Source organism: Aplysia californica, unplaced genomic scaffold (genome assembly GCF_000002075.1).
Source record: "Aplysia californica isolate F4 #8 unplaced genomic scaffold, AplCal3.0 scaffold00064, whole genome shotgun sequence".
Classification (NCBI taxonomy): Eukaryota; Metazoa; Mollusca; class Gastropoda; order Aplysiida; family Aplysiidae; genus Aplysia; species Aplysia californica.
This window is the reverse complement of record NW_004797334.1, coordinates 861,122-885,633: the sequence shown is the minus strand read 5'-3', so window position 1 is coordinate 885,633 and position 24,512 is coordinate 861,122. Positions and strand designations below refer to the sequence as shown.

Here is a 24,512-nt window from a genome sequence, read left to right as displayed (position 1 = left end):
CCCCCCTCCCCTCTAAAAAAAGAAAGGAAAAAACACACCGTCCTTCCTTAATGTTTGATTTTTTCCCCTATCCAAGACAGCAAAGTGTGATTAGCGTTAACAGCCTTATGTAAATCTGTCTACACGACCCGTGCGGGGACCGCCAGCACTTCTGCACACCTAGCGTCAGCGAAAAGGATCTTGCGATTGTCAGACAAACGTTACATGTACCCTGGCCTGGAAGTTGTCAGATCTGACTCTAGTACTGCATGGTACCCGATAAGGATTTTACCCCGTCTCCGTCTTTACAATTATTACTCAATGGAAAGTTGAATCTGTTGTGGCGGTGGCGTTGGAGTTTAAAGAACTTGTATCATGAGGAGACTAGATTTTCGTTTTATAAAAGGCCGTGATTTTTCCTGTACTTCCTGCAACAGTACACAATACATGTAATAAGTAATTAGGCTATATACCCCCTCCTTTCTCCCTAAATTGATCTCTCTCTCTCTCTCTCTCTCTCTCTCTCTCTCTCTCTCTCTCTCTCTCTCACACACACACACACACACACACACACAGAATTATCTGTCTGTCTGTCTGTCCGACTGTCTGTCTGTCTGTCTGTCTGTGTGTTTGCCTGTCTGTCTGTCTGTCTGCCTGTCTGTCGTGTCATAATGAACGGGTCGTTGCAGGGTGCCCGTGGTAGGTGTTGTTTCTGTCTGTCAGTCTTGCTTTATATCCCCCACTAAACGATCGTTTTAAGTGAGTCAATGGGCTATATTTTACTGTGGGTGGTTGACGAGTCATCTGGTAGTGTTTGCTCATTTCTTCCCGAAAAAAGTATATCGTCTTTTCTTCTTTTGTTTTCATGTTACTCCCTAGTAACACCTCTAATCTTGGGCTCTTATACAACCTATTTGTGTTGCAAGTGCCGTGCAACTCTTTGTAAAACTAAACTCAATTGACTCAAATTAAGTATTCCAAAAATTGTTTCTCTCTGACTATTTCAGATGGAGAAAAGGCGCGGGCATGGTCCATCTCGGAACAGAAATGTGTTCAAGGGTTCTGTTTTAGTCTCCCTGTTAGTGGAAAGTCACCCCAAACGGTTCCCCAACAGATCTGTGGCCTGCAAACTCGCGCGGAGACTGTTCAAAGACGGGCACATCACTACAATATTTGGCGCCAAGGACTTTGAAGATTCGGCACAACTCTATGTGTGGCAGGACGATGACGTCATCCGAAAACGAGGTCGTAACGCTATAGCCTCCCCGACTTCGTCCTCGTGCAGGTAAACATTTGTTTTCATATCTCTACTAAGTTGGTGAGTGGTTGGAGGGGGCGACTGGTAACATTTTTTTTTAAAATCTATTTTTAAAATTTTATTTTCTCTGTTGTTCATTTGTGTTAAAATTGATTTTTCTTTGCTCTAAATAGTCGTCCTTGTGTCGACGTGCTGCTTCTCTTTTGTCTTCCATCAAACTCATATCTGTACACTCGTTTAATATTGTCTATTTTATCTTACGTTGATACATTAAGTTAAGTCTTGTATTAAATTTAAGTCAAATTTCCCACGACAACGAATAAAACTTTGATTTCTTATTATATCTTACATTTGACATAGGTCTACAATACTGACCACTGCTGGCTGAACAAAAAATAGCAGCAACAAGCAAACAAACAAACAAACAAACAAACAAACAAAACAAAGAGAAAAGAGGAGGAGGAGGAGAAAAGAAAGAAGATGAAGGAGGAGGAGAAGGAGAAGAAGAAAAAGAAGGAGGAGAAGGAAGAGAATGAGGAGAAGGAAAAGAAGAAGAAAGAGAAGAATTAGGAATCCTATAATTTACTCACACTCATTTGTTTTCTTCTTCCCACACCAGCAATCCTGTGACGTACTCCAGCCCCAACAGCCTCCACCACCCTCTTTCTCCGGGCTCGGACCTGGAGTGGGAACTCATCCAGGACATCCGAAACAAAGTTCTCAACCGCAGCGAGGCTTACAACATTGTCACTTCCTACAACACTTTCTTCCAGGAGTTAGAACAAGACTTTGGTTACGACCACTCTCGACACTCACCTAGAAAAGGCATTGCAGGAAGTGATGTAGGAGGTTGGACTGGAAGTTCGGGGGGCACCCCTCACACAAGCACACTTGAGTTGAAGAAGAAAGAGTGTTCGCCCTACTACTCAACCGATAGTTCAGTGGAAGGTCAAGGTCAACGCAACAAAAGACACAAAGACAAATCTCCAAGTAAAGGTGTGAAAAAAGAGCATGTGCATCATTCAGAGGTGTCGGAGAATAATCCTGAGAGTCCCTACTCCAAAACTCCTTTCCCATCTATAGTGGTATCTTCACCGCATTCTCAGAAAGGTACCCTGACAAATAGCGCACATGTGGTAAATTCTGTTCAAAACTGTGACTCTCAAGATATCTACAACACACAAGAACCTCTTCTTTCGTCTAACTCTAAGTCAACCCCGCCCCACATCAAGCAACAGCTACTACAGAGCCAAGACGCTCACTTTGTTCATCATCGCCATCGACCTCATCATCAGCAGAAACATCATCAGCAGCAGCAGCCTTACCAGACACTTAGTGTCAGCCCTCAAAGACGGGTCGGTGCTCATGAGGCAGAACCCACATCGTCACCTCCTCACCCTCTTCCTCCCCCTTTTGCTTGCTCATCAGCTAACACGGGCATGAACATTCATCCAGACAGTAACGCCATCATGGTAAGCCAAGACAGCAGATCTAGCAGTCACGTGACCGGTTCACACGATCGTGACGTCATCATGGCCCCTCGAGGCGGTATGAGTGACCTTGACATTGCTGAGAACACCCAGAACCTTCCAGGAGGAACAGCTGGTAGCCTTGTGTCGTCTGTCGCTACCACAGAGAGTGTGGACAACAACAACACTCTCACGAACTCAGGGAACAACTTTGCCACTGTTGATACATTACACCGCAGCAGCAACAGCAGCAGTCACCACAACAGCCATCATCATCATCAAAACCCCCATCACCACAACATCCCCCCTCAGTCTCAGCAACAGCAGCAACACCACCCCCAGAAATGGAAAAGAGAAGGAAACAACACAACTGTCACGCCATCTCAACCTCATCATCAACATCTTCATCCCCCACCTTCGTCCAGTTCTGCCGCCCCTCAAGACATGATAGCCAATTGGCTCAATGCTGACCCCGTCCCACCTCTTGTTTCTTCAGCAAAGACAGGAGCATCACAACAACCGACATCAGCAACTCGTTGGGGCAGCCGTGGTGACAACAACAACATCACCGCCAGCAACAACAACAGTGACCCCCGTACAGCGGTCAGTTCAGTCCGGACACCCCACAGTGTGGTCAGCTCAGGCAGCCCACCCCGGTGGCCGGAGAACGAAATGTCAGACGGTATGGACAGCGGCGGACGAAGGTGGCCCCCTGACACCAACGCCTACTCCTACTCTGACAATGAAAAACAGCTCCTGGAGGAGATGAGGAGAATGAAAAAAGAACACCAGAGTGTTCTGAGGACGTACGAAGGGCGGGTGAACAAACTGATGGCCAAGATGCATGAGTTGAGGAACATTGCGGAGATGCTGGAGAACAGTTCGAGCAAGTCCTCGCCCTATGGAGTCTTGCCGGGGAAACTTGCGCTGCTTAACATACTCGGTAGAGTACTTTAATGTTTAGCATTCTTGGTGTGTGTGTGTGTGTGTGTGTGTGTGTGTATGTGTGTGTGTGTGTGTGTGTGTGCATATATTCGCATGTCATGTGTGTGTGTGTGTGCGTGTGTGTGTGCGTGCGTGCACATGTTTATGTGTGTGTGGTGTTTATATGTGTTTTGAAAAGGTTTGGGTTTTTTTTTTAAATGTCAGTGTAATTTTTTTATGTAGAAGCTTTGAATACAACACACTCGATAAAAGCTTGCTAAAGCCTTGTAGTGTCATGATTAGACTCTTTGTCTTGGACCCTGAAGACACAAGTTCAATTCAGGACAAAAGGCAGCCACAGCAATAAGCATCCCATGAATGGGATAGTATAATTCTGTTTACACAACTGTCAACTTGAGAAATCTTCATGGGGTGGCTCACTGTCTCACTCCAAAGCACTTGAGATGTTTTCTTTATCTGTGCGACCCTTGTCAGCTATTGGTGAACCTCAGTGCTTTGGAGATCAGTGAATTTAAAAGAAATTTCCTTGAAAAACGAGTTAGAAATCGTTTCCCCACAAGCAACATTACAAAAAAAATAAACAGTAGCAGTAACAACAATAATAATATGGCAACAACAGCAATAATAGCAATAAAAAATGATGATTCAGTACGACAACCACAAACAATGTAGGTCCATCAGAAATCATAGTAACACCGCCATCTTCAACATCAACAATAATAGGAACAACATCAGGAACAACAACTGCTAAAGCACTGTCAATAATAACTGCAACAGCAATGGCAATAGTGATAACAATTACACCACTACCTTCAACAACATCTTCCTAAGTATCATCATCAACAATTACAACAAGATCTACGCCAGCATCATGAACAACTTCAACATCTGCAAGTCTCAACAGCAACAACAGCAGCAAAAATATCAACAACAACAACAAAACAACAGCAACCTCACCATCAACAACAATTTCAAAAAGCAACACAGCCCTGCAGATAATTCTTGAACCTGTCTTCTCCCTCCAGTGGACAAAGATGGACAAGGCAAGAAGGCAACGTCTGTCTCCCCAGCTGAGTGTGAGGGAGTCCAGATCCCTCCTCCACTCCCCCCTCGCCCAGGCCGTGGTCTGAGGGTGTACCCCAACAAACCAATCATCCACACGGGGGTCGCCATGAGGCAGCTGTCCTGGAGCAGGATTATTCTGGAGGATGCCGGTAAGCTAGGCTACCAGTTGTGTAGTCAGGGTACAATTTCCATTTCTGGTGTAAAGGTTAGGTTGCTTGCTGTGGCACACAGAAAAGGTGAGTTCAATGCCCAAGTGGGGGAGTCACTTTATCGAGTATCTGCATCCCCCTGCTAGGATATCCCATTCAGCAAGATAGGCTTTAACAGACAGGGGCAAAGTAGCCAGTTTCATAGATTATGTTTTTGATTTAATGTAAGCTTAAGTTATTTGCAGTTAGTACCTAACTGTCATTGCAGGAGACTTTAAGTCCTCAGTTTGTCGCTATGGTCTTACAATTATTTTTGTACTTGTTTGTGTTTCGGGTCATTGAAGAATTCCGCTGACAGGTCGTTCTTCTTTTCTTTCCCTCAATTTTTCCTGTCTTTCTATGTTGCTTCTTTCCTTCACTAAAAATAATGAAAGTTGTTTTGTCAATGGGTTTCTCTGTACTTAAACAAAAACCGTTTGTCTTTTCAGGTGCTGAGAACAGCAACACAGTGTGGCAAGGAATGACAGAGCCAAAGATTGACACTGATGAGTTGGAAAGGTGAGCTCATTAAGGCTGCTCTTGGAGAATGAAGATTTCCTATTAACTCTTTCTGTACCACAGGGTTTTTCACAATGGACTAGACCAGCGTGTTGTAAATGTGACAGGCTGAAGATAGTGAAAGAGAGGCCAATTCCTATGATATGAAGATGGCTTGTGAATAAAAAGAATACATAAGATGGGCACTCCAGGTAGTAGCTATTTCCAATTTTTGTTTCTGTCTGTCTTGCTTTTTCCTGGAAGTTAATGACTGTTGTCATGTCTAGGTACTTCTAACTGAAAACTGAAAAATCTCATGGCAGTACTTTTCCAGCTCTTTCCAATGTCTCTGTTGTGTATTTTCCAGTATTTTCCACTGGTTGGGCCTACTTCCTTACTATTATCTATTTCTCTTTTTTTCTGTATGATTTGAGTATTTCCAGCTCTTAATGACCATTATTGTGTGGATGAGCTTCTCCTTAACTAAAAAGAACGAAAAAAGCTTGTGTATTTTCATATCTTCATCTGAGTATCCTAGACATTACATTGGCGTTATTGTCTTGTCTGGTCTTCCCCAGATTATTTTCTGGTGCTAGCAACGTCTCAGAGGAAGTGAATCTCTATGACGACATCTGTCTCAGGCGGGGACGATCCAAATCTCAGGTACAATTAGTGTAATTACTGGGGTAGCAAATCCCAGGTATTGTCAGTTTAGTGATTGGGGTAAGAAAATCTCAGGATTGTAATTTGAATGATTGTGTATGCATGTATTGTAACGATCAACAACAAGCAATATGTTTATTTTGCTCAAACTATATATAGGCCTGTATAAATTTTTAGTGACCTGTTTTGTATGCATTGTTAGTTCCTTATGTCTTTGTAGTTTCTCTTGTTTTCAATTTTTAAATATAAGTATGTTATTTTATTACAGTAAATAACTTTTGTATGGAAAAACATCTGTTTCACTTGACTTTTTAAAGATTACCTATTAGTGAAAAATGTTTTATGGATTTTTTCTCCCAGACAACTGCCATTTATGATAACGAAAGATCACAGCGGATCATATCAGAACTCAAAGTCCTTCACTGCACCCTCCCTGATGTTGTTCAAGCTTTTGTGGCTCTGAACAGCGATGATCTCCACACGGATAGCTTTGCAGAGCTGTTGGAGTTGTTGAATTCCCAGAGAGAACTGGACAAAATTCTGCACCATGTCAAGAGAAAAGGAGCAAGTAAGTGGAGTTTAAGATCAGCTTTTTTGTGTGTGTGTAGCATGGCAACTCTGTGGACAAACACAAGAATAATATGTGTAGTGAAATTCGAAAGTGAAAGGCTTCTTAGGGTGAAATAGTAGATGCTGTCCTGGTGTAAGTATAATGTCTTTGTTCCGAGATGTTGACGCTTGTGGCTAGGTGAGTGGCTGGATTGTACCACAAGTAGGTCCTACTTCTTTTCCTTCCCTTTGTTCTGTCTGTCTGTCTGTCTGTCTGTCTGTCTGTCTGTCTGTCTGTCTGTCTGTCTGTCTGTCTGTCTGTCTGTCTGTCTGTCTGCCTGCCTGCCTGCCTGCCTGCCTGCCTGCCTGCCTGCCTGCCTGCCTGCCTGCCTGCCTGTCTGTCTGTCTGTCTGTCTGTCCTATGTTATTTCTCTGTGCTGTCTTGCTTTTTTTTCAGCGATAAATAATTATTATTAAGTAAATGTGCTCCTCCTTACTTAAACAAACAAAGAATAAGTTCTATTCCATTGCTTATTTTGTTCCTTCTTTATTGCAGGTCATCTGGATGTAGCAGAGTTTTTGGTGTTTGAGCTTTCGAAAGTGGATCACTTCAGAGAGAGGCTGGAATTTCTGCGTTTTAAAAATAAACTGCAGATAAACCTCTTTGAAATTGGTGAGACTTTTAATGTTGATAAGCTCTTTAGTCCAAGGTGGTTTTAAAACTTTCATTTGGTCTTTTGGAAAAATCATTACAAAGTGATAAGATATGATATTATACTTCATTGATCCTCCTTTGGAATTGGAAGAAAATACAAAATCATATCAACAGGTTCACATTAGCTCTCTGTCTCTCATGCTCTCACTTCTCTTCTCATAAAGACATAGCACAATAAGATCTAGTGTATGGCAAACTCGGGGTATATACATGATATAATGAAATATGAGAGTAAATAATGTTTTATGGTGAATTTGTTGACACTAACTCGGTGTTAGATCTAGATCTATATCTGACTCTTTCCCTACACTAAATGGTAGTCGTTGTGTCATATATTGTCCTCTTTACTCAAGTTCCATCTCAAATTGTATGCAGTTAATTATGTCACATGCTGTTTGCATTGAGTTCAAGTAAACGATCAATCATTCAGGTATACATGTACAAAAGTCTTTTGTTTGTGACAGAACTATTCTAATAAAATGTTAGAAAAGATATCACAACTTTTGTGGAAAGGTCTAGATCTACCTTGCAGATTGTAGCTTCTCAAAATAGTTCATTACATGACATGGAAAAATCATTCTGTGAATTTTTAAAACTGTTCTTGTTTCTTTTTAAAAAATTTCAGATCAGCAGTTAAAAGAGCTTCACACAGCCTGTGAAGAAATTACCACAAGGTGAGTTTTTATAAAAGGTGTTCTGGCTGTTTCATTAAGCTTCGGATTGGCCAGTGAGAGACTTGCCCTTGGAACGCAGCACCCATGACTGCAGAATATTTTGTTGAGAAATGTCCAAAGCGAAACTGAGCATTTCAATGTATTTTAGTATCTTACCTATTTAACCAAGCTAGCTGCTGTGCCACACACACAACTGCTTTGGCTTTCTGTTGAGAATAAAATTATGTGCAAGTTGGCCACTCCATGTCACAAATGTCTGAATGATTATAGGTGAAAGAGCATTTCTTTGCCCTCTGTAGGTTAATGATGAGAATAATAATAATGATAATAATAATAATAATGATAATAATAAAAATAAGAGATAGCCTTTGTGTAGCGCGAATTCCCACTCAATTTCAAGTTCTATGGGCTTTACTATCTCTGCATTTACCCCAGCAGACTTGATATGATTCTGAAATATTTCAACTACCTGGGAAGCATACAGTGCAAGCTGCCATTTTATAGGTGCTAAAACACTAACATACTGACAAGATCTTTTGCTGTCTATGGATGGGTACCCATTCACACCAGAGTGAAGTGAAGAAATTCCTTATAAAGTGCCTTTCCCAAGGACACAACATCGGGCATGTGAAGCTCGAACCCCCGAACCCATAACCTCATCATTAAGAGTCCAGTAGCCTAATCACTACCAATGTCACAATAGAGATTAAATCTTTTTATTCAGTCAAATGTCGGCTAAAGTCATTTCTGTCTTTCTGCTCTTCAGTCTTTCCCTGAAGCATGTCCTGGAGACAGTGTTAGCTGTTGGAAACCACATGAATGGTGGCACAGAGAATGGACAAGCAGATGGATTCAAACTGGATATTTTGAACTCTTTGAAAGATATGCAAGATCAGGCAAGTTAAAATTTGTTTTTATTTTGGGCAGGTATGTTGCAATCAATATCTTTATTAACACTCTAATAAGCCCTGCAAACCCCCCCCCCCCCCCACCCCACTCCACCCCCTTTCCACTTTTTTTTTCAAGTAAAGTCATTTTTCACTACACTATTAAATGATTTTACAGTATATGTTTTGGATTCAAATTTTACACTCTTGGTCTTTAAAAGAGTTATGGTCTTTATTATCAGGCCTCATAAAATTATCCCTGTCGAATTATCACAGTTGTGATATGCTAACTTGGGTATAGTAGAGCCTTAACCTTGATATAATATAAAGAAGATATTTTTATGCCTTATCAAAATATGTTTGTTGTTTGTTTCTCTCTCAGAGCCATCGAGGTAACCTGTTGGAACTGATCATGAAGATCTATTGCCTCAAGTTTGAGTCAGACACAGACTTTGGCTGCCCGAAAAGATTCCGATTGCCAGAACCCTCTAATATGAGGCATGCTGCACAGGTGAGATATCCGGAACTCTTAAAATAGGATTGGCCTGAAATTTTAAAACCAATGCCTTTCACTGCCATATCAATAATAATTTTTTTAACTGCCTTTCACCTTGCTTTTCTTGGAAGTAGTGAGTCTTTGTTCATTTTTTTCTTGTATCTGTTTCTTGTTCCAGGTTTCATTTGAGGATATACAGAGAGCTCTTGTGGAGCTGAAGGAAGAGTTGACTCTCGTTAGGAACAAGGTAGGACACTTTGCCAAAAATTTTTGGTTTAGCTAGCATGTGGAGAGCTCGCCTCTTACACTTTTCCACTACCAAGCTGAATGAGAAGCCAATAATAAGTGTGAATAATATTAAATGATGAAAGAACAGAAAGTGCATTTAGAAATTGCCTTACTGTGAAATTTGATAGATTTTAAGCGTTGGGACAGTGATTCACAAGATTGTTCAACACACCCCATTAACACAATTTATATCATCATCAAGAAAGCTGGCTGCTTCTACCCAGCTCATTACAGTCATTCTGGGCTCCTGGGACAGAGATGGTAAATTAATTTTCCCCTCAAGGGAACTTAACTCATGTCTTCTGTCTGCTGTGATGAAGAGCCTAACTGGTACACCACGTATTCCTGTCTACACTCTGAGTGACTGTACTGTGCCACTCTAAAATAATGACTGATGATTTTTGTAATGTTTTAAAGTGAATTAGGTTGTATCAATAGGCAAAGATGCCGCTGGCATCTGTGATGTAGCAGTTACAAGAGTTAGGCACTTTGCTGTTGTAAGCAGGAGACCCAGGTTTGATTCCTGGGTGGGGAGAAAATTTTATCAAGTATCTCAGTCTTTCTGCTCGGATGTTGTAGCCCCCTCAGTGCCGGTTTATCCTGACAGCCAGGATTGGGAACCTTTCTCTTAAATGATCGAAATTGTGTCAATGTGGATGTAAAATCTTTTTCAATTTTTTTTTTAAATGACAGAAAAACCCCCAACAATTTCACCTCTTCTCCATGCCAACAATTTTCCATCCCCAGCTGGAGAATCTGTCAAAACGAGAAGGGAGCAACCTAACGATAGCTCTGAGAGTCACTAGCGAGAACTTTATGACATCAGGTGAAAAAAATTTGTTTCAATATTTAATTTGTTAATATTTTCCTTTATCTATTCATTCTTTCTCTCTCCCTTTTGCTCTTTAAATTATTTGATTATTCAATCCTTCTCTCTTCCTGTTGTTTGATCTTTCATTTTGCAAACTTTAGAGAAAATGGTTTTAAGTAGGCTACTCTTATCAATCATTTCATGTCTTCAATAGAGATAGAAGATATGTTCACTAAAATATATTTTGTAATATGGCATTATTTAAGGCTTAATCATAATATTATAAACAAGCATTGTTTGAAACTAATACATATATGTTATATATTATATAATCTACTTTCTCTAACAGTCACCAGTATAAGACAAATAACCTGTGCAAACGGCCACTTCTCATTGAGTGCCCCCCCCCCACCCCCCCCCATACCCCATCCCCCGGCGTTTTTCAAAACATTATGATGACACTGTAAGACGTCCATCTGTCTAAGACCTCCACTTTTCTCCTTGACAATGGTTGCCATCATAGACAATTTCAATAGTAATATATTATGTACACATCATTGTTTGATACTGAAATATATTATTTATCTGGCATTGCTTTAACTCTAAATCCATGGTATGTGATTCTTCCAACAGCTGTGGAGATGTTGGCTGAGGAGCAGAAACTTCTAGAAGACACAAGAGGCCACTTTTGGAAAACCACAGCCTTTTTCAGCCTTGATGGCCAGAGAACTTCCCCTCATGACTTTTTCCAGGTATTAATCGTCGTCATCTCCCCCCCCCCCCCTCCCCTTCTCCACCACTTGAAGGGTGAATCTCAGAGCAATATTTTAGTTACGGCACTGACTTCACTGCTATACTGGGAGAGTAAAGTGTACAGTTTTTGTAAACAATATTTGAGATTTACAAGTCAATTAAATCTTGAGATATTTTACACGGCTCTATCTTGAGGGGAGTTCTTTCCAGTCTGTTTACCTCTTTAATGTGTGCCAACAGTTTCATTTTGTTATATCATTTTGATTCCAAGAAATGAGCTCATCTTTACTTTATGGTGGTCTAATAAGAAATGAACTGGAAAATCTGTCACTCCAAGTAGTTTACTCTCTGTGTCTGTTGTTTTAAACTTTGTTCATTTTTTTGTGTGCAAAAGATGAGTTCCTAAAATACACTAAATATCCCTGTATAATTTTACCTTGATATTTATTTGTCAGAGGAGAAAATTCTTTTGTAGTTATTTTTTAAAGGTTTGGAAAGGCCTTATTTTTTTAATTAAAATGTTAATTTTTTAAGTTGACTCTTGCCTTTTGTCATAATGTTGTACAAAATATTTCCTTCTTTAGATTTGGGCCTCTTTTCTTCATGACTGCAAGTATTACTGGAAACTCGCTCACAGAAATCTGGCAAAGATTAAGTTCAATGGAGACCTCGCTACAAAAAGTCAATTGGTGAGAAATTGTGTACTCCTAGATCTTTGTGTATTTTCCAAAATTATCTTTATAATAATTATTATAATTACAATGGATGACCGTCTTGGACAATTTCGACTTTATATAGAAATCGTCGTCTATCACACCAAAGGGCGTATCCCTGTTTTCTTACTTTTTCAGGAGAACGATTTAAAGATTTTCAGACTTAGGTTGCTTTATCCTTTTCCCTTGTCATTATAGGAATTTGCATCCTACCATCGCAATATTTGGATATTGTGTGCATGATAAGATATAAAACAATCAGCAAGATTAGTTTTGCACTTTTTTTTAAAATTTCACTGCGAAAATGTGCCATCTGTGAGCATACGCCCTTTCGTGTGATTGTTCGACGTTTCGTCCTGTCCTAAATCAGTGCATACGCCCATGTATACGCCCTGTGTTTGAGTGTTCACACAAGTAATTTCAGTCTTCAGACTGACGAGTAGATGATAAAATTCCTCCTCACTCCCCCATCCACCCGCCAAATCTTCCCCTTTCTCTTTTCCTTCCCATACCTCTCTGTTCGAACGTCTGTCTGTCTGTCTGTCTGTCTGTCTGTCTGTCTGTCAGTCGGTCTGTATCTTTCTCTCTCTCTCTCACACACACACACTCACACACACACACACATATACACACACACGCACGCACACACGCGCACACACACACACACACACACACACACACACACACACACACACACACACACATACTCTCAGGTACTGGCATCACGTTTTAGAAAGACAAGCAGTTTCCTTTCGTTCCAATTCCAAATCTATTATTTAAAAAACAAAAACAAATTAGTGATGGATGCCACCATGCTTTGGTAGGCTCTCCTTGATCAAACATGTTTGTATTTCTCAGCTTGAATTTTGTGAGACATCTCATTCGCTGTGTGGTAGTTGACAGAAGAAAGCTTTGTGCTCGGCATTCCGGATGACGGGTGTGTTCCCAGAGCACAGAGACATCAAATCGCTGTATTTCTCCTTGCTAATTTGGTTTGGTTCTTCATTTAGTTGTTTAACTTCACAATGAATTAGGTGTGAAAGTTGGCGCTTCAGCGAAATGGACCTGTACTGCTCTTCCAGGTGACTGGTTTTTTAAAAATATTGTTGTTGGGTGGGCTTTGTTCACCCTCACTTCCATGACCTTGTTCCAGTTCACGGGAACACCTGAATCCTCATTGTCCTTGCGGACGTTGAGAACTTTCAGATCTTCTGACAGTTTTTTGTAGTTTAGAAAGTCACCGTGCTCAAGCGGGTGTACCTTGTATGGCTGTTTGCGTCGGGCCAATGCAATGATGGGAAACAGCTGTGATGGGAGAAACACATCCCCAGCATTTCCCAAGGCCGTGCTTATAGCACTGTGTGCTGAGTCACCTTCGCACTGCCCATGGAACGATTCAAAGTACCTGAGTGACAGTTCCTCCATGTGTGCTGAAGTGTTGATCATGTGGAGCATCAAGGTGGGCATGATTGTGTTTTTAGTTTGTCCCGGGCAGCCATCGGCGAACAAGTAGGCAGTCTTGATGCCTCTTTGGTCATATTCCCTCAGTGCCCTGCACACCGCAGTTGATATCTCTGAGCTGCCCCTTCTGCTTTGGCCTTCGTGCCAAATGAAGCAATCACATGTGTGGTCACCCAAATTATAAAACGTCAAATTGAAATTGGAAAGTCTCCTCTTGTAGAACAAAGCATCTTCATGTGAAATTGGCAAGTATATGACCTGTTGGAGATCAAAGTTCCCTGCCAGAATGCTGTGGTCAGCTTGAGCCATCTTCTTGCAATCCTCCTTAAGTTGTCGCACCTTTTGTTTTTCTGCTTCGTGCCTGTTGTAAATTTCCCTGAGTTCATTTTTCTGAGCTTCGTCCCCTTTTCGGAAAGAGTTGCAGAGTGAGCATTGGTCCTTTTTAGGACTATGAAAGGCCAGGCTTTTCGTCTTGAACACTCGTCTGTATGTATGAAAACTTGGGATGTCATTGCATGAGTTTTCTTTCACGTACATGTCGTACATTTTGGACAATGTGAGGTCTGGGCTGAGATACTCTTTGCTGGAAGAGGCCCTACAGTAGTGTGATTCCACGCGTGAAAATCTGTCAATGTGTCGACTGATTTTATCCCTGTTTTGTTCTTCTCTTGTCTTCATCTGCTCCGATTGTCTGCCCCCTCGCTTGTCTTCTTCCAAAACGCCAGTCTCCGTATTCTTTGATAAAACAACTCGGACAAATTTCTCTGAAATACTCAAGGTTGCAAGGAATGTGTTTCTACACACTTTCAAGCGCTTTCCATTGACTGTGAGGTAATAAGCATGCGTTTTGATGCGTCGAGAGTTTGGTTTCCCGACCTTGGGCTCAGTCGTCTCAATATGCCTCGCAACGAACTCTCTCTCCTTCTGCAGGTCAGCCAGTTTATAAAAGTCCTGAAATATCTCCCTCCTATCCGTTTCTGTGATTCCAGAACACTGACGGCCAGCTCTCGTACATTCCCATTCCAACGCAGCCCTTTCTCATCATTCGTGCTTGAACAACCTTTTTCGTGCCGGCGCTCACGTACTCTTCGCCAGACTGTCGCTTTCTTTTTGCATCGTTCTTCTTGTTGATTCTCTTCCGTGTCTTTGGTGACGCTTGGCGGGCTGATCCTTCAACTTCAAATAATTCTGGTAGCCGTTCGTTGCTACTCTGGGTCTCATCGGTCTCAAAATCATTGTGCGTTATGGATTCAGTGTTTGTTGATTCTGGCGCTACTGACAGGGCTCACTTTGTAGACATGTCTTCAGATCAATATAACAAAGGCAAAGTCCTGATGCTTTTATCACTTCAGTCAGTAGCGCTGCCGGGGGTGGGGGAGGGGGGTGTCTAGATAGCGTAGCCTTCTAGTTAATGAGTGTAGCATAATACGCTAAAGGAAGAACATATAGCTTAGCAATATTCATGTGAATCGTCGGACAAAAAGTAGATCTTATTTAAATTTGATCAAACCCAAGTTTGCTTTTTCGAATGGTTTCCAATCGTCAGAAGGTAAGCAGGTCAGTTTGAAAGACAGGTTGTATGTGACAACAAGCCGCAAGCACCAGTAAGCAACTGGAACAACACAATAAGGCGGGTCTTGTTTTCACTCTTGCACAAGCAGGATTCGCTGCAACACAGTGCATGCGCTGTGTACAGGCCTATTGTACCATTAGAGGAGGGCCAGTATTACTATATTACGTCATACGGACTTGGCCTATGCCAGAAAAAAAAGACAAAAGTGTAACGGTCGTTCACACGAAGGGGCGTAACCAAGGTATACGTCCTTTCGTGCGAATAGATTTGATACAACTTTGTATCAATTTTTTGCACACGAAAGGGCGCAAGCCTGCGTACGCCGTTTCGTCTGATTCGGTCGCGTTGAGTGTTAGCGTACGCCCTTTTCGTTTTTTTACTGCTAGTACTGTTATTTTAAAGCTAGGTATACGCCGTTTCGTGTGAACATAGATCCGAGGCAGCGCTATCTACTAGTAGTAACAACTCAAAACTGCCAAAATCTGGAATACGCCCTTTCGTGTGACAGGCGACGAAATGTTTAGGTGGATTGAGTATGGTCAGCATTTTCCTGTATTCTGCTGCTCCTGTGTTTACTATTATCCAAATGTGTTCCTGTAATCACACTGATGCTGTAGAGGACAACTGAACACCTTAAAAGGAATTTTTTAAAAGTATTTTTTTTAAAAAGACTGTGGTGAGGGTTAGGGGGCACCACTTCTATGCCCAATAGTTTTTAGCTCCTATTTTTTGCTACTGTTTGTCTTGCTCTTTTCTAACTCTACATGACCATTATACATGTACTTTGCGATCTTTTGTAAAGCTAGAAAGGGAGCTCTATATTTGTGTTGGTGGTGCTGCAAAGCAAAAATGTGCTTGCCAAAATGTGAATAGCTAAAAATGTTGTTCTCTTATCTGTTCTATTTAGTGCCAAAACACAATTCAAAATGTGAAAAAATAACAAAAAGGATATTTTAAAAGACTCAACTTGGGACATGTTTATTGTATATTTCAATACAACCTTTCCATGATTTTGTCTAGTGATCCAGCCTCTTGCACTTTTTATCTAGCTCAGATCAACTAAGTAGAGCCAATTTTCTTTGCATTACCACTGAATACAATTGTCATAAGTTCTTGCACCACACAGAGATGAGGAAGTTCTATTTGAGTTATCAGCATTGTGACCCCTCTACTCTCCCCAGTCCTGCTCCTCCCTGCCCGGCTTCAACAACCTCAAGTCAGTGATGATGAGGCACGTGGCATCGTTCCAACAGGACGAGGACATGAGGGCCAGTAAGGCACAGCAGCTACAGCACATCAACTCCTGGATAGAGTCGGTCGGACGCTATGCCATGGAGATGCAGCCAGAGATGGAACATCAAATGGATTTTCCAGAGAACACGCTGTCTGGACCTCAGGCCTCGAAGAACGATCATATCCACCAATCAGGATCTCACTACAACAGTCTTTCTGGCCCCCCTCCCATGTCACCAAACGAGAAGTCAAATTCGGAGTTGTATAAAGATTCCAAACATGAACACAGACACCAACACAGTGAGCCTTCACATCCTAGTAACAAGCATATCCATTCCAATGTTAGTGCCTTCAAAGAACCAAATCGTCCTGAAGTTTCATCTTCCCCCAAACCCATCAAAGCCACACCTCCAAATGTCATCCGTCCTCAACCCCTGCTCCACACCAGCCCCACCATGTCGTCCCCCTCCCCCACTAACCCTGTCATTCAACTTGTGCAGCCATCCAATCTGATCCCCATCTTGCGAGAAGACAGCGATGACAACTTTGGTTTTGAGCCTCCCTATGAAACTCTGTCCAAACCCCAACCCCCAAACCAGTTGAGCTCTCCCCTAAGAGAGGAGACAGACAATGCCATCTACCCCAGCAGTAGCAACACCAGCACAACGGCTTACCCAACTCTGAACAGTCCTGTGTCACCAGATGTTGAGGTAGCTCAGAAAAAGAACGCAAACTTCTTCAAAACTCTTTTGAAGAGAGATCAGAAAAGATCCCACCAGGCAGGTCACTCGGAAGATGGAAGCCCCCATTCCTCTTCTCAACACTCATCCACCCACAAGAGTGGCTCCACTCCATTTAACAAACTGAGGAATACTTTCGTTCAGAAACTCTCAGGAAATGCAGGGTCTAAGAAGTCATCTTCCACCGAAGCTCCAAGCTCTCTAGTTCCTAGTCATCAGGGAGAGGTCCCTCCAAAACCTCCAAAAGGCCTTGTACCTGCAGACATTGACCAAACACCGTCCCAGAAAGAGTCTAACAAAGACAGCAGCAGCAAACAGTCATCGTCTAATTATGAGGACAACAAAACTAGTCATGTCAACTATCAAAATTATTACTACCCAGGTCAGCCGAGAAGAAGAGAGGACCCTGTACAGAAATCTGGGGAGACCGAGAACTTCTCTGCTACAGGCTACTCTGGGATAAGAGATGGTCACGATTCCCTACCCTCCACTATCAGCAGTGTGCACAGTTTCCGGGATCACACGTCTCAGAAATACCCTCTAAATATTCTGCCTAGCAACCGTGCAAGAGACGCAGAGACACCAGAGAGGCAGGCAGATCATGTTAAGTATCCCAAGAAAGAAGCTGGCCAGGTGAATGATTTGAACAACAACATTGAGTCTGATCAGAGCAAGCCCAGTAGAGGTAGCAGAGCCAGGGTGCGTGCACCGATCGCCCTGGGAAGCAATATGAGTATCTCAGACGTTTACGGGAAAGCCACAGAGGCTGCACTTACTGACGGACCAATATCGAATATCGATCGCCGAGAGGTGACTGATGTACCTGATGTTTATGATGGGGAGGGGCAGTTGGGTGACCATGGCAACAACATGGCTCCTCGTCCCAGCAGCTCTGAGTCCAAGTGGGTTAAGGCAAGTGCTGTTCCTGTTTACAAGGCTAAACTGATTCCTAACTATGAAAACCAGACCAAGTTAGACCCCCGCATTGAGGGTGGGGTCAGAGGTCAAGCTGAGGCCCCTGCTCCAGCAAGACATGCGCCACAAGTGTCTAACAGTTCTGATGTCTACCGACAAGAGCTGCAGAAAAAAAGTGAACAATTTGTTGGTGGCGGGATTTACCCGACTGTGGGGCAATTGAGCGGGGGCAAGACAAACAGTATTCCAGGGATGCCTACATCTTACACTGTACTGCCTCCCAAACCCATTCACTATCATGCCTCTCCAATTGTTGTATCTCAGGGCCCTCATGCTAGTTCTAATCCTTCTGTAAATAACGTCTCTGACTCAAATGCCCTTCCAAGCAACCTCTCCGACAGGAATGATACTCACGCTGGAGAGAAAAAGTTCTCCCACAGAATCAGCAGCCCTCATGGAGAAGAGTTTAAGAGTAACAAGAACGGTCCCCACTTTGTTGTGAGTCCTGATGGGAGACTACAGATGGAGCCCACCTCAAAGGTCACGCCTCCTGAACAAGGAAGAACGCCAGCCAGGAGAAGTGCCAGTGCCCACAGCGTCTTAGACAAGGACCGGGAGACTGGTAGTCATGATCGCATGACATGGTCAGCTCATGGAAGTCCAGGAAGTAGCCAGTCCAGGACACATGGACGAACATCGAGGAAGGATAATTGTGAAGTCAAACACACACCAACTTCCTCCCGAGATCACCACCAGCAGGGTAAGCCTCAGAACGGACCTCCTCAGTCTGTGGGGAACTTGATAGACAGATTTGAGAAGAAGCCAGGATCAAAGATTATGCCCATAGGGTTGTTAGATATTGATGACAAACCTCCATCCATGACTTCAACTCCTGTGGCCAGACGAAAGAATCAAGGAGCAGGAGTTGACAGGAGTGGGAATCAAACCTCCTCAGCAGGACCATCGGAGAGAGAAAGCAGCAAGTCAGGGTCAACCAGCGGGAAGTCTAACAAACACGGCAATCCAACCTCCGATCCCTCCAGTCAGCATGATTTTAACCGCGGTCTCACCTCATCCCACAGACATGGAGGTGGTGGAGGCGGTCAGCACGGGTCGAAGTCTCAGTCACAAACTGTGGCTCCATTCCTAGTCCAAGCACCTAGCACGTCCTCCTCTGGCAGACATGGAACTAGCTCACAACAGCCGCAGCACCAGGCTCAGAGCTATACCACCGATAGCTATAGCACTGGGGGCTCACATTCCAGACACAGACATCACGGCCAGAACTTCCAGAGTCCAGATTTCTTCCAGCAGACTCATCATCATCAGCAGCAGCTACAGCAAGGAATTCCTCAAGATCACATCATCAACGCTGGAAACCTGGAGCACCATCGTCACCACAGAGACTCGGGGGATAAGAAATCAGGGAAAAGTAGTCAAATTGGGTCTTACACAGCGAGCCCAGGTACATCCAACCTGAGCCATACTCCGAGCGATAGAGTCCCAACAGAACATAGTAGAAGCAGTTCTAGTAAGAAGTCACCACATACACAATCATCCCAAGGTAAAATGACATCTTCTCAAGGCCATACTCCGTCAAATATCAGTCGAAATTCATCCCAAGGTCACACCCCGTCTTCTCAAGGTCACCACCGGAGCAGTAAGGCCAGCATGTTGTCCAGCCCTCCAGTGTCCTCGAGCACCTCATCCCATGTCTCCAACTACCAATCTCCCTTCCTGCCCAAACCTGAACCTCAGTACCCTTCACATCAGCAGGATCAGCAAAGAAACTATGATCAACCCTCTTCTTCTCAACAGCCCCAGCAGCAACAATCCACTTCCCAGTCGTCATCAACAAGTAACCGCCCTGAACAAGATCAGTACAACCACCAGGGCCCCCCCTCCCAGGGTTTGTTGAACATGGCCACAGTATCTCCTCAGTCACAACAGACCCAGTCTAGCACAACTGCCCATTCGAGTTTCAACAACCCACAGTCTCACCAACAACAGCAACAACAACAACACAACTTTCAAACACATAATTCTCCTCCTCAAAATTTCTCTTCCCACCCCTCCACCTCCCCATCCTCTTCCTCTCAGTACCATCATCATCATCAATTCTACAACCCACAAATTGTCTCTAGCAACACAGCAAATAGCATGACAAATGCTCCCAACATCACCAGCAGTAATTTCGACTCTCATAAATACAGTGAAGAGCTACGCAGAGCTTCCAAATCCACCAACTCTGCTTTTGAAAGACCTCTAAAAAGTAATCTGTCCTATGGTCGCCAGCCAGGCGCTATGGCTGTTGTGAAACCCACAGTTATGCACCTCTAGAAAAAGTTTAAATAAAAGTTAAGTTTATACACCTCCTCATCTTTGCACATCTGACTATCACAGCCAGCTGTTTCCAGTTCTCGTTAGATATGACTGCTACACCACCCTGACCCCCATTGTGGCCCTGAATATTGTTCACTCTGTCACATTGTTTGAAAGGGGGGAGGGTAATCTTACAGATGTTTTTTTTTTTGTGGGAGTCGCTTTGTTGACCCTTCCTGGTTTGAACTTTATGATACAAAAGAATTTGGTTGATGATGAAGCAAATATGTATGTAATGTGTGCTAGTACTGCTGTTTTATATTGTTACTTGGTAATTCTTGTTGCCTTATTTAAGAAGTTTCCATCCTGTCATAAATACAGTCTGTCTTTATAAATCCTTGCACAAGTGTCCACTTATGTACTTTTGGGTTTTTGAAATATGTTGGGTTTTTTTAAAGTGAAAAGTTTGTCAAAGTGTTCTTGGTTCAAATATTCCAGTACTGACTCTGTTGATACTTGTATGTGTGTGTGTGTGTGTGTGCATGCGTGCGGAAAGAGAGAGAGAGAGAGAGTTTTATGTATCATTTCTTGCATTGCATATTGACAACTCCGAGCCAACCTATGAATGACTAAAATATTCTTCACAAGCTCAGCATTAGTTGTAAGTGTGAAAGATTCTGAGATACTGAGTCAAATGAATGGAGAGATTTTTCTACATGTACTTAATCTGTAGGTACCAATGTTATGCAGAACACATGATAGTGCACTGCAGCAAATTAGTCATTAAATCATTATGTATTTTATTTGACTTTGAATGACAAATTTTTTAACATTAACTCCTTCACTGCCCTGCTCGATATTTTTAAAGTAAACCTAAGCTCGCTGGTAAGATTATAAAGCAGGTCTGGCAGGGGAGGAGTTAAACTGAACCATTTCCATGGTGTTAATGAAAACTTTGATTATGCCTGCATAATTTCTGTGAGTTTTGAGTTTTGAAGCTCAAAAAAGGTAGATCTACTCCTTTGGAGTTTTAAAGTCATTACTTACTTCTTAACTCATGGGTATTTCTCAGAAGTAATTATACATTTGTACATTTATTTTGTTGTCTTGTAGAAAGTCAAAGGGGCAAACTTAATTTCATCTGCCAAAGTTCTAGAGGTTGTTGCACCAAAGAAGCAGTGAAACTTTTATTTTGTTTGCCGCTTTAACTTTTAAAATACAACTCCGTAAAAATATATATGAAACCATGGTTGTCTTGAACACAGCTGTGAGTTGGTCTTTTTCAGATTCGTTTGCATTTAATTGTCTTTTCCTTAGGAACATCAGGTATACAATGCAAAATTTCTGCCGACATGTTACAAGTGTCAATTAGTTGTGTTTTAACCATATACTGTTGAACACAAAAGTCATGAATTCAATTCCCATAAGAGTAGGATTTTTTTTTATCTTGCTTCTCCGTCTTCTGGGATGTAATGTCCCTTTCAGCTTGTGGCCCTAACAGGCAGGGCAGAAGCAGCCTGCCTTGTATATTATCTAAATTGTGTCTATGGACACAGGAAAGCAATTGCAATTACCATATTTAGAAAACTTGATGGCATTGTTTTGGGGTTCTGAAGAATGTTTTCAGGACAGATGTTTGAGCTGAGACACATCTCAGTTTTTTTTCCTACAGCACATTCCATGTACATAGCTCAAATTGTTTTCTCGCCTCTTTGTCAAAATGAGGTATGTGCATTAAACTTGAATGAATTATCTTCTTTTGTATTATTTCAATTCTTTCAAAGAGGGAAAGTGTTATGATTTTCTTTAAAAAACAGGTCAAAATAAAGAGGTCAATCTATATATTTTTTTGCAGTTAATGGTAGTTTTATAGTTCCCCTCAGAGTTACAAGTCTCATTTAGGCTGGTGGCTAAATGCCTTCTGAGTTAATCAAGTTATTATTGTCTCTGTGTTGGCTTTGTAAAGGTTGACAGAATTTTGTCATGAGATATGGTACTGTCTTCAAACAACACAGCACCCAGTGCCTAACAAGAGACTTTTCTCTTCTTTGAGTTTCTCTATGCCTTGCCATATAGACCAGAACAGGCATATGACTTGAAATGACACTAAGCCTATGCCTCTTTCGCTTTACATCCAACTATCTTTTTTTTTTTTATCCCAAGTTCCACTTTGTGTGTTATGTTAGGGAGTGTGTACTGAACATTTTTTTTGTTCGTTGATTGATAATGGTATTCTAGTAGATGTGGCAGCAGTGCTGCATGTCCTATGAAGAGACTGATTTAATAAAACGGTAGCCACCAGCACACTTTTTGAATCGCAAGCAGGCTATGGGAGTCACTGTGAAGTCAGTCGTGTGAACTTTCCTTGAGGGATACACATCTCTTTACTTAAGTCTATTACAATTTACCTTTCTTCTTCTTTCCATTTGTGCCTCTAATCTAATATTTCATTTTTACAGGTCATGTTCGATTGGCCTTGTCTTCGTGCAAGTCATCATGTGCTTAAGATGCTTAACTGATATTTTCGTTTGATTTCGTTTCAGTTCATCCATGAGCATTCATTTCAACCTTAGAGTCTGTTTCTTTTTTTTCTTCTCACTAGCTTGGATATATTCCAAACTTCATGTTGTTTTATTTAAACTGCATCCACCAATTTATTACAAGTGCACGGACATTCTCATCTTAATGTTCACAATGAATTACAGTTGGACACTTAAACATATCTTGGATTGACAAATTTATACGCCACACTCAAAATTTGAGTAAACTGTTCGGCGAAAAACTGAGAAGACATCAGTTGGGGATTGGCAAATTGTACGCACAATCCGTGATTTAGAATTTTGCCATGTTCGTATTATCTGTGCATGACTCTATAAAAACAGTGTACTGTACAAGGCTGATATGTGATTGGCTAAGGATGTAAAGCTTTCCATTAGCTTCCGTTGCAAAAAGACAAGTGAAGTAGAAGAAGAGGAAGAGAAGGGAAGGAAAAAAAAAGAGGAAGAAGGAGAAAGAGGAGAAGACAGAAAAGTTTGTGAATGGCAGTATCCAGAATTTTGTATCAGGTTGTAGTATAAAACATTAAAACTATTTCTACTTTACTTGCTTTACCTATCAGATCACATTGTCTTGTGAGGACTAACATAATTTCAGCCTTATGTCACCAGAAATCTGTATAATATGCATGTCTTCTTTAACTTGTTTACCTGGTTTTAACAGTTTCCATGAGAATGGTAGGCTATATTGTCTGTGCCATAGAAGATCCAACTTAATCCTTTACTACCCTGTCCAGAGACTGTCTTAGGCTCTTTTCGTAGTATTTTAAATTACACCAGGCAAAGGAAGGTTTAAGGAGGATGTATCACCTATCGCTTCTGTTAAGGTCATAATTTTTTTTTGGTCTTTGTCAGCAGTATTACGTCTCCAAAGACAGAGTTAAATTATTGTTCTATTTAATTTTTGTGCTCTAAATTTATCACAGCTATCCAAATTCTCTTCAGATCTATGTTGGGCTAAAATCCCAGTAGGATTCATAAGTCGTGTAGTGTTTGTTACAAGAAAAGAATTTCTAATTAAGATTTACTTTAGCCTAGATAATTAAAATTAAACACTGACCTGTCACATCATGTATGAAAAAAAATAATTGTTTTTGAGCCTTTATCAGTGATTCTAGCCAAATGACAAATGTTCTTTTCTACTTTTTATGCTGTTGTGCATTTTATCTGCTTTGGATGGCAAAAGACATGTGCCTATGTTTTTATTCATTATCTCTCTCAAGCAGCTCAATATGTCTTGATCATTCTTGTCAATAATACATTGCTGTGTATGTCATTCCCTTTAATTCCATCCCTTTCTCATATTATGTCCCCCTGGTCCTCCCCCATCACCCCTCCCTTTCCAGCCACCTGTACAGAGGTTGTGAACAAATTCTACTGTTATTTTGCATTTACCGTTTACATGTATACCAATACCTTTTAAATTTAAATACTATAAACTGTAATGGTTCTTTTCATATTTGAACTGAACTTAAAAACTTTCTTTTGCTTATATTACAGATGACTGATTTTTCATTGAATAAAATGGTTGTGTTTAAAATTATTGGCCTTTGTTAATTGTGTTCTTGCTATTTGAAGTCTAAACTTACAGATTGTTTCTTACATGTGCAAAGGGGCATATTGTGGTATGAGTTTAACAACGTATAATACCAGTATATAAGGACAACCCATTAGAGATTCGAACCAGGTACACCCACTCTGCCTATTTCAAAGTGATTTGGGTACAAACTGAGCTATCAGCGCAGTAGCACCCTGTTACGAG

The 24,512-nt window shown here is 41.6% G+C and overlaps 1 protein-coding gene across 1 annotated transcript; it reads left to right on the top strand.

Annotated features, from left to right (window-relative positions):
* Positions 1–980: 980 nt before the first annotated feature.
* LOC101845155 lies at positions 981–24,290 on the top strand (the record flags this gene model as incomplete). The annotated part of the gene is given in 15 exon segments (XM_005093463.3): positions 981–1,264; positions 1,857–3,649; positions 4,677–4,865; positions 5,354–5,423; positions 5,981–6,065; positions 6,426–6,633; positions 7,171–7,287; positions 7,955–8,003; positions 8,770–8,899; positions 9,273–9,401; positions 9,565–9,633; positions 10,422–10,500; positions 11,119–11,237; positions 11,823–11,927; positions 16,167–24,290. Coding segments are annotated over 15 exon segments (7,473 nt in total), but the record flags the coding sequence as incomplete, so codon positions are not given.
* Between the last annotated feature and the right edge of the window lie 222 nt (positions 24,291–24,512).